This window comes from Octopus bimaculoides, chromosome 29, assembly GCF_001194135.2.
Source record: "Octopus bimaculoides isolate UCB-OBI-ISO-001 chromosome 29, ASM119413v2, whole genome shotgun sequence".
Classification (NCBI taxonomy): domain Eukaryota; kingdom Metazoa; phylum Mollusca; class Cephalopoda; order Octopoda; family Octopodidae; genus Octopus; species Octopus bimaculoides.
In genome coordinates this window covers 9642608-9657973 of record NC_069009.1, presented here as the reverse complement: position 1 = coordinate 9657973, position 15366 = coordinate 9642608, and the positions used below count along the sequence as shown (strand labels likewise).

The window sequence follows — 15366 nt, the reverse complement described above, 5'->3', positions numbered from 1 at the left end:
GGTGGACTGATGAACATTTGAAAGCAATTCTCTTGGTTGGATGCAGCAATTTCAAAGCAAATATTGATTATATCTTAAAAGCTAAGCACCAGTTTCACAAACCTCACTGACCTTTTTTGCTGTTTAGTTTGAGATTCGGATATGTGCGCACCGGGTGGGATACAAGCTTATTGCTAACGTCGCCATCTTTGATAACCTTTTAGTAAATAAATGTTGGTTGTCTTTATTTTATAATGTATTCATTCACTGTATTGTATTGAACAAAATGGTTGTGCGACCCGCGCTCGTCATTCTCTCAGTTATCTGGTCCACCGTGAAAAAAGTTTGGTGAGCCCCTGATTTAGTCTATAGCTATGAATTCTTCCTTCATAGGCCGCAGAGCTCAGTCGATGCAAGTTTCGAACTCGTGACATTGTGTTTGTGTCAAAACCACAATTGCTTAGTCCCAAATGAATTCTGATCCAGTTGATAGACGTACGATCGAAGACATTCTTTCCGTGACCATCTTGCAGTTAGAATTAGTGCAAGATTACATTTGAGGTTTGAACGAGAATTGAGTGGTTACAGAGAGACCCAAACCTCCCTGCCCCAGTTCCACTTGTTCGGTTCTCTTCAAGATCTATTATGGTCTAGTCATTCCAGTCATGACCTTAGAGCCTTTTCATTTCCCTTTTTTTTTTCGATGGTAGTGTGATGAGATTTGGGTTATTTTCAGCAAGTTGATCATCCGCTTTGTATGACGTAAGCAGAGCGTTTACACAGTAATACCCCAACTTACGTGGGTAATTGGTTCCGCGACATGCAACCGGAATCGAAAAACATGAGATAAACCATTTAAATGAATTTATTAGCTTATATCTGTTTTAATAAATTGTTTGTACATATTATCAAAGGAAGTGTATATAATATTGATTAATTGAAAGTAAGCTCTTATATACTGTGTCAGGCTTAAGCATACTACTACTACTGCTTCACTCTATGTGAGTGCCTATTGTCTCCTGGGAGTCTTATTTTATCGATTTATCTCCAGGTTTTTAGCGCGCGTGCGTTGCATTTGCATGCGTGTGTGTGTAGATAGACACGCATAGATACACACACACACACACACCCGTATATACACGTAGTTGTCCTTGCGTATAGATTTCACTTCCGTTTGCAAGTACCTAAATTTTCATCTTGTATTTGCCAAATTTAAACCACGCATACAGATGAACAATATATTTTATTTTGATGGAGTCGCTCTCTTGCTGTCATAATTTGCCTGAAGATCCTGTGTACATGCAGATGAAACTGAGAGTAGCAAGAGACCCCTCCCCCGCCTCAGAAAAAATACACACATACACCGAATAAGAAATATCTTTCCTATCCTTCATTTTTACTGTATTGTGTGCGAGTTGACTTAGCTTCCTCTGTTGTCCTTGGTATAAACACCCCGACCCCGTTTGTGTGTATATATTCACACACTCCTCCTCTCCCCCTTCTCTCTCTGTCCTATATAACGACTTACCAATTGTGCCGGCCTTGAGTGAACCACTTAACTCTCTTTCTCCTTACGAGTGAGAGAAAAAGGCGACGACCTACTTAACTCACATACTGAGACCGGCAACCATTTTATTAAAACCCAGTGTGATATCCACGTGTTGACTATTCCTTTTTTTTTTAACCAGTCGTCTTTATATATTCTCTCAGGTAATCGCCATTTTTTTTTGTTCTATTTCGTCTGTTTTTACACAACCTTTCTATGCGTACGTATATCTGCCCAGATACACCCAAGCAACAAGGCCGTAGCCAAACGAAAACGTGTGGCAATAATGTTTTAATCCAGTTTGTACTTTACTTTCTTCCGTTTGATCAACGATCATTTATGAGTGTAATCTCGTATAAAACCGTTGTGATTCAGCAGATTACTGTGGGGTTTTTTAATGTTTTAATTGCTATATTTTACACTGCGCACAATTTAGTCTCTTTTTCTCTAAATTGTATTTACATATATTTATGTGTATAATATATACACGCGTATACACTATTAATACTGATTGTTGGGAGTTCTCAGTACCATCGCAGATACATTTTTTTATGGTTTGAGTCTGTCTCTTGTTACTGAGTTTCGCCTGTGGATGCCCAGGTGGCAGGTAACTTATAACTCGGAGTAGCCAGCCAGCGATAGACTACCCAAATCTAATACATAACGTGCGCGTGCGTAATTTATCTTTTGAGTGCACGTGGGGCTTGGTTTTGTTATAGCCTCGATTCACCGATTTGGTGAACGGAAGCCCATCGTGTATATGTCTCACCACTGCTTTGTAATTAAACCGGTGCTGGTTTGTTTACATTCTCGTAACTTAGCAGTTCGACGTAAACGGATAGAATAAGTACCACGCTTTATAGAATGTCCTGAGGTCGATTGTTCAAGGCGATGCCCCAACATGGCCGCAGGCCATTGACTAAAAGAAGTAAAATGCGTACGTGTATATACAAAAGATAGTAATACCCTTTCTTTTAATACATTGACGAGTGACAGAAATGAAGTACTACTAAAGCAGCACGGTCCCGAACGCGCAGTCGCGAGTGGTCGATCCCTAACCCGCGTGTGCATATGAATACGTGGTTAGGGTTAGGATCGACCACTCACGACTAGCTAGCGCGGACGCGCGACCGTGCTGCTTTAGTAGTACCCAGAAATGATATGGGGGAAGGTGGTATTATAAGAGGATAATTGATTGTTACTATTACATTACCCTAAGGCAATAAAAACGTTTTTTTTATTAATTGTAGTGTAATTGTGATATATAGAGTTAATCTCTTAAATCATGAGTTAAAATCTTGCCGAAGACTACTCTGGGGAAAGACTTCCGCTCGTCCCCGTCCACCGTTTCCCCCCAAATTTGTTTATTTAAAAAATTTAAAAATTGTCGATTTTGCCAATTTTTTTTTGCAGATTAGTAATTCCCGTAGCCGAAAAGAGTGGGGTCGGAATTAAAATTTTTTTAAGGGGTGGTGGTGAGGAGAAAGTCTTGTAATACTCCTCAGTGGTGCTATTTGGATTGGTAGAAGAATATTTGTTCTGAGTTTCAATCACGAAGCTGTTGACACTCTCTGACCGCAAATGTACCAGTTAACGAGATTTCGGTTTAAGCGTTTACACCCCCACCCCTCAGTCGCACAACCCACATCCTGCACCAGGGCCTCTATAACCATATTCGACGGAATTCTGATTTTTAAGTACCTATATAAATTCCTCATTAACCTATTTTTTTGGAATTTTCAGAAAACTTGCTAATTTGTGTTCTACACGTGGGAATTCATACGATTTTTTTATGTGATTTAGCTGTTTTTAGCACATCTCACGACCACCTGATACCCTCCCCGTTTCTTTGTCACTCTGACAATATTTTTCTCCCCATAAACACCTACTGGAATGATGATGCCCCCCAAGGATTGCCCATTGCTGAGATTTAAACAAAACCAAACTCCGTATTTTAAAATCTGCTTTAAAAAAAATTCGAATAAAACTTTTTGGACGTTGGAAGATGGAGTGTAAAAAATAAAAAAAAAATTTTTTAAGCATAACGGATTTGTCTCATTTAACGTCCGTTTTCCATGCTGGCATGGGTTGGACAGTGACTGAAAACTGGTAAGCTGGAGAGCTGTACCAGGTTTCAATCTGATTTGGCATGGTTTCTACAGTTGGATGCCCTACCTAACGCCATCCACTCCAAGAGTGTAGTGGGTGCTCTTTACGTGCCAGTTACGAAACACAGACATTGGCCGCGACTCCGATCTCACTTGGCTTGACAGGTCTTCTCAGGCACGGTATATTGCCACAGGTCTCGGTCACTCTGCCTCCGTGGAGAACGCAATTCGCAAAAATTTTATGAAAATTCCAAAAAAATAAGAAAGTGGGGTGGGGGATGCTGTCAGTGGTCTCTTGCTACTGAGAGGAATTTATCGCAGTACATTGGTCATTTATCTCCTGAAAGCAGTTACTGGAACATTCAGTAGTCGCTGAAATTGTAAATAAGAAAGGATAAGGGGAGCTAACTTATTGTTTCTACCGGGAGTCAGTTTATATCATCTGCACGTGCAGCTGTTGAATATTAAAATACTATGCATGCTTTATTCAAATAAGGAATATGTAACTCCCTGGTGTATGAAAAGCCGAGGCTGTTTTGGCAGCAATGCCTTTTGATGAGTCCTGAGCATCTCAGGTCTGGCAGCTGTCTTTCTAAAATCTAGTTAAGTATTGTATGGCTGTGTGGTAAGAAGCTTGCTTCCCAACCACATGGTTTCGGGTTCAGTTTCATTGTGTGATACCTTCGGTAAGTATCTTCTACCATACCCTTGGGCTGACTAAAACTGGAGTGGTTTTGGTGGATGGAAACAGATAGAAGCCCATTGTTTGTCTTTGTGTCTGTCCTCCACCACTACTTGACAACCTGTGTTCCTTACGTTTCTGTAACTTGGCAGTTTGGCAAAAGACTGATAAAATAGATACCAGACATAACAAAATATAGGTACGTGGGTCGATATATTTGACAAAGTTCTAAAAGGCAAAACCCCATCATAGCCAGTCTGACTGAAACAAAGTAAAAGGTAAAAAAAAAATAAAAAATTAAGATGGTTATAAAATGTAACATGTATAAGCATGGCCGTATCAAGAAGTTGGTTTCACAAGTTTCTTTTACAACTGCCTAACATCATAAGCAAGTCTTGTTGGCCCATCCTCAGGCAACCAATTTGGTAATGGGAAAACTACAAAAGAGGCTGTGTAGCCCCCCCCCCCCTGATTGTAAAAGTTGGTGGGGGAGCAATGTGTGATGGTGTTCCTCTATTGATGTTTCATGTATCTTTGTTAGTGGTTGGTTTTCTAGTCTGTTTTTAATTAACTGCTGTTTTTTCTTTTCTTTTTTTCTTCCTGTTTTGCAGAATGAGTAACGATAAGTGCTATAAATGCAGTAGAACAGGACACTATGCGCGAGAGTGTCGCAGCACTATCTCTGGTATGGGAGGCCGGAGTAATACCGGCATGCGAGATCCGCGATCTCGAAACAATACCGGTGGTAAGTATGATTGTTGTTTGTTTAGCCTCAGGCTACACCTTATCTGGTAAACTCATGATCAAAGGTGTTCATGCTCTATTTTAAGACATCCATCTAAACCGACAGTTGAGTAAGTAGGATTTAAGATTTGGTTGCCATTACTAGCAGGTTGGGACAGCCACGTAGAGACTTAATAATCTTGTTTTTCTTTGGGGTGTATCATGCTCCAGTGGTTATGAAGTGTGAAGTTCATGCTGAATTCCATGTTAGAACTAGATCTCCAAGTTAGAGACTGATCATGTGTGTGATGAGAGTTGGATCCACATAAGTTCTTTTGCTTGTCAAAAGTTAAAACTGGTTATAGTGTCTGGGTGGAATTTTGGTTTAACCTTTTTGATACCAACCTGCCTGTGCCTAACACAGGTTCTATGAAATAAATATTTTTAAAGTTAATTACTATCTTCCATAAAAATTTTATGCTAGTTTGTTCAGTAATGAGAAAGGTATTTTACTAAATTCTTTATTTTAAACATTGACTTTCTGGAATATTCAGAAAATTTTTGAAGATTTTTTTTCATGTTCACAGGAATTCATATTATGACCAAAAAAAAAAAATTGTGTGCAAGATTTAAGTGTACTTTAGCTGTTATTTTTAGCACATCTCATGACCACTGACCTTCCTCGTTTCTTTGTCACTGACATTGATGTTTTTCAATATTTTTCTCTGCATAAATGTGTTTTATGGAATGATGAATGCATCCTAGAGTGGTCCATTACTGGGAAAAATTCAGACTGTCATATTTTAAATGCTGATTTAGAAAAAAATAATTCAAAATATAGTGGAACTTTTAGGATATGGGACGGGGATTTAAAATGTTTAAATTTCTTTTCCATAATTCTGCCTGTGTGTGAATATACAGTATATTTGTATATACACAACATGCCTAACAGTTTGGTTACACAGCTAGGTTTGTAATCACATGGTTTCGGTTTCAGGTTCACTCATCTTGTACATGGAGGACCTGTTTTCTGCTATATAGCCTTGACTCAACCAATGCTTTAGGAAACAGATCACATGTGCATGTGTTCCTCTCCTTCAGAGTTGCTTATAACTGCATGAAGAAAATTCTGATAAGGTTGTCTACAGTCTCTCTCTCTCTATGTATGAATGTGTAAATATACACCCTTACCAGTTTCAGTCCATCTGCCCTGCCATTACTGTAGTTAGATCCTCCGGTCATAGATTTTTTGATGAATGAAGGTGTTTAACACTGCTGCTTTTGGCATAGGTGACTCATAAGTATTGTTTTAATGTTCATCCACTCATCATTCACCTCATTTTTCAGAATATCTTGTCTAAGATGGAGGAGGGACCTATGTAGTATTGTCATATTTAGAGATTGATGTTACTCAATGCCTAAATTGGTGCTAATCCTTCCAAGATTTAGAAAGCACTAGATATCTTCCTCATCTTAGTGTAACAAATGTTGGATTATTGTGGGTTCCTCTGTTTAGTCTCCTACTTGACTGCCATAGTTGTGAGCAATAGCTTTGAGAACAAATGTACTTCAGACTTGTTCCCAAGCATCATTGTTCATTTTTACTTGCATGCTACACACTCTCTGTGACTCTGGTTTGCAATCTATCCTGCTCTTATGCATCCTGGCTGCATTTTGTTTTAGGACTGATATGAAATTTTTAAATGTTAAACTTTTTCTTGAGCCAATATTGTGTTCTGAGTTCAAATTTTGCTGAGGTCAACATAACCTTTCATCCTCTCAGGGTTGATAAAATACGTACCAATTCTTCATTGGGGTTGATATAATTGGCTTAAACCCGTTTCTTCGAAATTGCTGGCCTTGTGCCAACATTTGAAACCAATATGTATGTTGTATTAGAAACTTTCTGAATGGGTGCTTTTGGCATCATCAGGGCTCTTGATATTCTTAGCAAGAGAGAGTGGATGTCAAAGCAATGCAAGGTGAGTGAGAGAGCTACTACAAACAGTAATGGCCCCAAGACAGTTCCTTGAGAAACTACTCAGAATTACTGCTCCCATTGGCTGCAGTAAACCTGACCCCTAGTTCTCAAAAAACTTCTATATTTCCAACTTTTGGGATACACTAAATCCATGTATGGATGATTGTCATAATACTGTAGAAGCTGTGTGAAGCAGCTCTCTTATGGAAGCAAGACCAAGTCATTTTACTCTGATGAATGCAATCAAGTTCTTTTTGATAGTTTAACTTAGAAGATAGGTAATGTGAGTTTGATAGGCCTTCAATTTTTTATGTCAGTCCCTCTTCCTCCTCTAATGGTTAGGATGTATGCCTTCTTCCATATTTTGGGGGAGAAAGTGAAGCAGTTTTTGCTTTTCCATGAGAACTGTTGGAAATGTACTGAGGCCAACCTTGGTTCATATCATTTAATGCCTACTTTTCATGATGGCACGAGTTGGACTGTGTGATAGGATTTGACAAGCCACAGGGCTGTTCCAAGTTCCGCTATCGGCTTTGCCATGTTTCTATAGCTGGATTCCCTTGCTAATGTCAACCATTTTTCAAACTGGATTGGATGCTATTTTTTCTGCTGTTGGCATTCGTGAGGCTGTCAGGCAGCTGGCAGGACTGAAAAGAATGGGGGAGGAGTGACTCGTCCTTATGTGCCAGTGTATCATCATCATTGTTTAACGTCCACATTTCTATGCTGGCATGAGTTGGATGGTTTAATTGAGGGCTGGTGAGCCAGAAAGCTACATCAGGCTTCAATCTGATTTGGCAAAGTTTCTACAGCTGGATGCCCTTCCTAATGCCAAGCACTCCAAGAGTGTAGTGGGTGCTTTTACATACCACCAGCATGAGGGCCAGTCAGGCGGCACTGGCATCAACCATGCTCAAATGGTGGCATTTTACATGCCACCTGCACAGGAGCCAGTCTGATGGCACTGGCAACGACCACACTCAACTGGTGTTTTGAACGTGCCACTAGCACAGTAGCCAGTCAGGTGACGCTGGCAACGATCATGCTTGAATGATGCTTTTAATGTTCCACTGGCACGGGTGCCAATCAGGCAGTACTGTCATCGGCCATGACAATGATTTCACTTGCCTCAACGAGTCGTAATCAGTTAATTTTACTAGTTTTAGCTTACCTTGCATATTGAATTGTAGAAACACAAAGGGTTTATTACTTCGTCTATAAACCCATTTTATTTTTTAGCTCTCCTTTACGAAAGTGATTTTTGATTTTTAGGAAAAATGCATTCTCCACTGGTTTTGTTTAATAAATAAATGAGATTTCTTTTATGTATTTTCCTGTCTCTGAGAATATTTGTATATGCTGACTTTATTCCTTTTTAGAACAAATCCAACTTAAGCTATTGGTTTGCATCAGCATTAGTTGTTCAATTTTCATGTTGTCTTGCACAGACTTTTGAACCAGTCCTGTTCAAAGATGTCTTAGAATTGATATCTTGTGATCCTTGTAGATTTCCAGTGCTCTTTGTGAGATGCATATCTACAGGTTTGTTTGGATCATTGATGATTTTGTTATAGTTATGAGTAACAGCTTCACTTTGTGGAGGAGTTTTGTGTTATTTGTAAAGCAGAGATCAATGTATTGTCATCTGTGATGGAATATTTTTTAATAAATATTCAGATTACTTGATCAAATGCAATGCTTATTTAACCACACTTTTTAATGGTTTTATTCTCATAGCTTTGAGATTTTGATGATGTGATTGCATATTTTTAAAATGACGTTTAGGATAGGTGTTGGAGGCTGGATCTGGCTAGTTTGAACATAGAACAGGTAGGGCTGGTTTAGCATTTAAACCAGCCAGATCCAGCCCAAGAGAAGTACAATATGTTGGGCCCCATTTAGACTGATATAAAATATACTTTTCTTTCTGATACTACTTTTATAATTTGCCAATATAATTTGAGGCATTCAGTAGGTGGCATATACAAATCTTTTAGACATCAAGGTACTGTGTATGTACTGATTTTGTATCACAAACAGAATTTTAATGTGACATCTTCATGGGTGTTTATTCCTGGCAGAATTGTTTGCATGCCAGACAAAATGCTTAGTGGTGTTAAGTGCATTTTTGTAAGCATCCATGCTTTTTGCTTCACTGCATGCTGCAAGGTATCTCGTTACTACACTGTGACGTGTGACATTGAATAGAACATCTTTGTGATGGCCTTGTGTGTATCCACTGAGCCAGGTCTGCTCTTGCAGTCTTCTGCAAGATTTTTAAAAGCTTGGCTGCTACAATTCTACATCGATATATTACCTTTTCATCAAGGAAGATTAGCCTTGTGCTCCCCTCAGGGGGGCAGTTGTATGCCTTACATTCACATTTAGGTTTTCTCTCACTACAAATTAATGGATTCCTTAGGTGTGTTTCTCTGCAAGTTTATTCTTTCTTTAATCCCTGTAGGATTTGTGGGAATAATTACTCTTTATACTACTCGTTGGGGCTTGTATTGTGAAAGAGCAGTTTGATTTGTGCTCTGTCCGTTATATATTTTTTAATACAATAGAAGGGGTTGACTCTCATCACACAGTTGTGTGTGTGTGTGTGTGTATATATATATATATATATATATATATATATTATGAGATTCTAACATAGGCACAGAGCCTAGGATTTTGTGGGGAAGATTTAGTTACACTAATCCCAGTAATTGACTGGTACTTTTAATAGCTCTGAAAGGATAAGGCAAAGTTGAATTTGGAACATAAAGACTTGAGAGGAATACAGCTTGGCATTTTCACCAATGCCTTAATTTTGTCAGGTAAAAGACCAAGATTTTCAGTAGTGGTTTACTTAAAGTATAATGGTTCACTTTTATACGATTCTTAATAATTTTTCTGGAAAGCAAGGCAAATTAAAATACACTTGTAATATTTGAGTAAGGTATTAGTTATGAGGTTGTGGTGGTGTAGGATGGTTGGAGAAATCTAAGGAGAAACAAGGTTTTATAAAATGAGAGCATGAGGAGTAGGAGGTGCACTGAAGAAGAATAAGGGGTACACTGGGGCATGGGTGGGAAGAATAAAGTTGAAAGCAAAGTAGGATGCACTAAAATAATTTCAAAAGGATAAGTGGTGGGGGACAAAATTGAGAAATGGAATACGCTGTGATAGGATGTGGCAAAGAGAATGTTAAATATCATTTAACATCCATTTTCTATGAAGTTAAACAGTGGATACAACTGTATATAGGAATCTTGGATTCCTGCTTTAGAATTTTTGTTTTTGCCTGTTTTTATGTCCATTTTTCCATGCTAGCAGCATATGTATTGAGGCATTGTTTTCCAGTCACCTGTCTGTAACCATTGCCTGTTTTACTTGTACTTCTTTTTTTTTTATTTCACTTGTCTTCACAAACCTGGAGCTATGGAACAACTTGTTAGGGACAGTGGTTCTCAACTGAGGTACATATTGCCCTTCATCATCGTTTAACATCCACTTTCCGTGTTAGCATGGTTTGGACGATTTGACTGAGGACTGGTGGACCAGGTGGCTACACCAGGCTCCAATCTGATCTGGCAGAGTTTCTACAGCTGGATGCCCTTCCTAACGCCAACCACTCAGAGTGTAGTGGGTGCTTTTACGTGCCACCAGCACGAAGGCTAGTCAGGGGGTACTGGCAATGGCCACGCTTGAAATGGTGTATTTTACGAGGTCAATATAAAGTTTTGCTTTTAAAATTTTTGCAGTAAATTGATTATACTTCTACAATACACAAAATATGAACATTTTTTAATACAGTTCCGAATATTCAATTATAAAAATGCAGCAAGATTTTTATGTCCAGGAAAGTAAAATAGGAATCGGGGGAGTCCATTGGCAATAAACGGCTGTGAACCACTGGCAAAGGATATCAGTTTTGTTCTTTTGTTTGATGCTTTGCATGCAAAGAACAAAAGATGAATGCATGAACACACATGACGGTTTCTACTAATTCAGTGGAGAAGGCTTTGATCAGTTCATGGCTGCAGTAGATGCATGTCTGTTGTACCATGTATAGTATACAGCTTAAGATTGGTAATAAAACGAACTTTACAGTTGCCAGTGCTTGTTTACTTTTCAAATGGGGGCACATGCTGAAATAGATATTGTACCATTTCTGTCTGCTAAATTTCCCTCAAGATTACTGGTCATTACAAAGCTGCAATAGTACAAGACACATGAAGTGCCACACTGGGACAGAACCCAATACTATCTGGTTACGAAGCAAAATTCATGATCATACAGCCATGCTTGGGCTATTTATGATGGGTAGTGTATGCACACAGGTACTCGCATACTTCTTATTACTCTAATCCAGAATACTACAAGCAGCTTGTAGCTCATGACAATGGAGTCCTGGCAGTCTTGTATTTTTTGTCTCTAACTAGGCTAGAATGTGTAATGAGCTTGTAGACTTGAGACTGGTATCTCTCTCTCTCTCTTTTTTTAGGCCTGCTTTTCCAAGCTGGCATGAGTTGGATGATGGTAAATTTAAAACACTTGTGGGACACTGCAGGGCTGTGAAGTTGGAGTTGGAAACAATTAAGCTGTAGCTAGAATCAATTGCTTTAGTTTTAGCAACTCCAACTTGTATCTTTATTTAATATAAAATGGTTATAACATATAGGTTTACTCAAAATACAAGTGTATGCAAATGCTTTGGAGATATGTGGATCACAATTACTTAATTACATAAAGGGGAGTTGGAGTCAGAGGTACCAATAGTCGAGGTGTTGAAGTTTTTTGTTTCGACTCCACAGCCCTACGACAATGAAATATGCAGTTATGTATGTATATATACACACTTCACTTGTATGCGCTATGAATTACTAAATGTGAAACATTGCTTAATAAACTTAGAGTTTATTGAATTTAGTTTCTTGAATTGCTTACTTAACAGTAACATTTCTTACTTGCACTGGCACCAGAACCATGGGGCCATTTGTCTTATAAATGTAAGGGAGTCTGGACAGCTGTTAGATGAGGATATTTTCAAGTTTTGTAACTTCAAGTTCCACGGCAGTCATTAAATTGTTGAATGGAATATCTCTGTATTTGCCTTGACAAGATCAATTTAAAAATAATCTGGGGTAATGGTTTCAGAGAAACACTAGTGATGATGTGAGGCAGTTAGAGAAAAATTAATGTTGGGTTATGCAATACAATATATATTTAAGATTATTTTTGTTATTCAGTGCTAATTACATTTTAGATACTTGTGTGTTGGTGCTGGCGTAAGGTTGCTTTGGATTTAGGTTTCATTCCCACTAACGCTGACTGGTATGAACTCTGGACTGCTTTATGGGTGACCTGGTACATGAAAACTGTAAGAGCCTGTCGTAAAGGTGTATTCTCTGCTTTTCATATGTGTATGTATGTATGTCATATTACGTTGAAAGCACCAGTTCTCATCCGATCACCAAAGTTAGGCAACATCGAACCTAGTGAGTACTTCGATGGCTGACCGCTTGGTAAACCTAGGTGCTATAAGTGTCTCAGCAATTAGAGCAAGGTCATCAGCATAGGAGCTCCCAGGGGTATCCTATCTTGAATTCTTCTGTTGTTGCTTGGAGGACTATGATGAATAAGAGGGGGCTGAGGACTGATCCTGGGTGGACCCCTACCCAGGATTCCTCACTGTACTCGTTGCCAACGCTCACCTTACTGGCAGCAGGGAAAGACCCCCTCCCCCCGGTCCATCCGCAATCACCGCAGGGATGCTCAAAATATCTGGTAATGCTGGCTATAGCCTAGTCATCTATATAGTTAACCAGGTGATACATGAAGGGGTCATACCCAATCACTGGTGTAGCAGCAACATAGTCAACTGCTACAAAAGTAAAGGTGATGCTTTAGATAAAAATTATTTCAGAGGTATAAAGTTGTTGGATCAGGTAATGAAGGTCATGGAGAGGGTCATAGCCCAACTAATTAGAGAGTCAGCTTAGATGAGATGCAGTTTGGGTTTGTGCCAGGTATATGCACCACTGATGCTATATTTCTGGTAACACAGCTGCAGGAGAAATACCTAGCCAAAGATAAACCTCTGCACCTGGCTTTCGTTGACATGGAGAAAGCCTTTGAAAGGGTTCCCTGATCATTTATCTGGTGGTCAATGAGGAAACTAGGGATAGATGAATAGTTAGTGAGAGCTGTGCAAGCCATGTACAGGGATGCTGTCAGTAAGGTGAGCTTTGGCAACGAGTACAGTGAGGAATCCTGGGAAGGGGTCCACCAAGGTTCAATCCTCAGCCCCCTCTTATTCATCATAGTCCTCCAAGCAATAACAGAGGAACTCAAGACAGGATGCCCCTGGAAGCTCCTCTATAATGATGACCTTGCTCTAATTGCTGAGTCACCATCAGAACTAGAGGAAAAGTTTCATGTGTGGAAGCAAGGATTAGAATCGAAGGGCCTTAGAGCCGACTTAGCTAAAACCAAAGTCTTAATAAGTAGGAAGGCAGACAAACCACAAATCCCTTCAGGTAGATGGCCCTGCTTGATCCATAGAATAGGTGTAGGTAGAAACTACATAAGATGTACCCAGTGTAAGCTATGGACAAATAAGCGGTGCAGCAATATCAAAGGAAGTCTAACTGGGAAGATAGTTTTTGCATGTGGCAAATGCTCAGGTAACTATAAACACCGAAAATGTGTAGAGAACCGCTGCTGTCACTACAAGTAGTTGATAGCTTCAGTTACCTAGGGGACCAAGTCAGTAGCTGGGGTGGATGCCCTGAAAGTGTGGCTGCTAGAATAAGAATACTTGGGCAAAGTTAAGAGAGCTCCTCTGCTGGTGACAAAGGGCCTCTCGCTCAGAGTAAATGGTAGACTGTATGATGCATGTGTAAAGTTGGATTTAAGAAGCATCAGATGTAGTGTGCAAGAGAGATGACTGCACTGGTATGGTCATGTGTTGTGAATGGATGAGGACAGGTTGTGTGAAAAAGTGTCATACCATAGCAGTTGAGGGAACCTGTGGAAGCGGTAGACCCAGGAAGACCTGGGACGAGGTGGTGAAGAACGACCTTCGAACACTGGGCCTTACCGAGGCAATGACTAGTGACCGATACCTTTGGAGATATGCTGTGGGTGTAACCAGCCCACTTATGAATATCCCTCATTCATTGGACAATAAACTTTGCTTGCAAAGACCTATTGAGGCAAGTGAAATCAAATAAAAATCGCTGACATGGCTAATGAAAGTACTGCCTGATTGGCACTTGTGCCAGTGGAACATTAAAAGCATATCTGAGCGTGGTCATTGCCTGGGCCACGGATTGGCTCTTGTGTCGGTGACCTGTGAAAAATAACATTCGAGCGTGGTCATTGCCAGTGCCACCAGACTGGCTCCCATGCAGGTAGCACGTAGAAAACACAGGCTTGAATTTTCAGTTGAGTGTATCAAACCAAGTGATTTCTTTAACTTTTAGTGTTCAGACTAATCTGGCAATATAATGCTAGTTTAACATGATTTTGAATTATTTAGGTTCCAGAGGCATGTCCACAATATTTGCTTGTACCTTGAATTTTTTACATACAGGTTTGAAATTCTTTCAGTGGGTGCTTATATGCCAGTGGTTTATAGTTACGTAATTTTAGATCTTTCTGATTAAATTTGACATTTATGGGCAGGTAAATTTAAAACTCTAAAATTCAAATTCTTAATACATGTTACCTGTTTGATTTACTAAATTTATCCCAGATATCAACAGCCAACAATTTTGCCACTTTTTAAGATGAGGTACATTAATTTGAATTAAATAAAATGCAGGTATAATTGGTGCAAGATTTTACTCTTTCGTCTATATTTCATTCAAACATTTTCATAAAGTAGAAAACTCTTTTACTAGTCAATATACCATGTACTCTTATACATTTATATAACAGAATGCATCTAATAAAAAAAAAAAAAGCTTTTTGAGAGGCGAGACAAAGGTGAGTATAAGTGTGTAATATACTTTTTTGATTCCCAGACTGGGCGTTGTGTGTGTTTATTGAGCAAGAACACCTTAAGTTCCACAAGGCTCTGGCAGAGTGTGGTGGTGACGCCTGTTGTACTCTTTCGCCCCAACTTTCTTTCACTCTTTCTTCCTGTTTCTTGAGTAAAGCTGCGATGGACTGGCGTCCCATCCATCTGGGGAGGGGGGCATACGTCATGGAAACCGGGCCCATGAGCCTGGCTAGGCTTTAAAAGGGCACAAATAATAAAAATAAAATATGATATTGCTATCAAACAACAAAATCTAGTTATGCTATAATTTCTGTCGTGAAACTGCCCAAAGCACCCTTTACACAGGGCACT

The 15366-nt window shown here is 39.3% G+C and overlaps 1 protein-coding gene across 2 annotated transcripts in view; it reads left to right on the top strand.

Annotated features, from left to right (window-relative positions):
* The window catches only part of LOC106872528 (CCHC-type zinc finger nucleic acid binding protein), a 41703-nt gene that overhangs the window by 17203 nt on the left and 9134 nt on the right, over positions 1–15366 (top strand). For both annotated transcript variants that reach the window (XM_014919553.2, XM_014919552.2), the window contains exon 2: positions 4927–5060. In XM_014919553.2, coding sequence (XP_014775039.1) covers positions 4928–5060 — 133 coding nt within the window. In that variant the 5' untranslated portion in view covers position 4927. The remainder of the gene's footprint in view (positions 1–4926; positions 5061–15366) is intronic.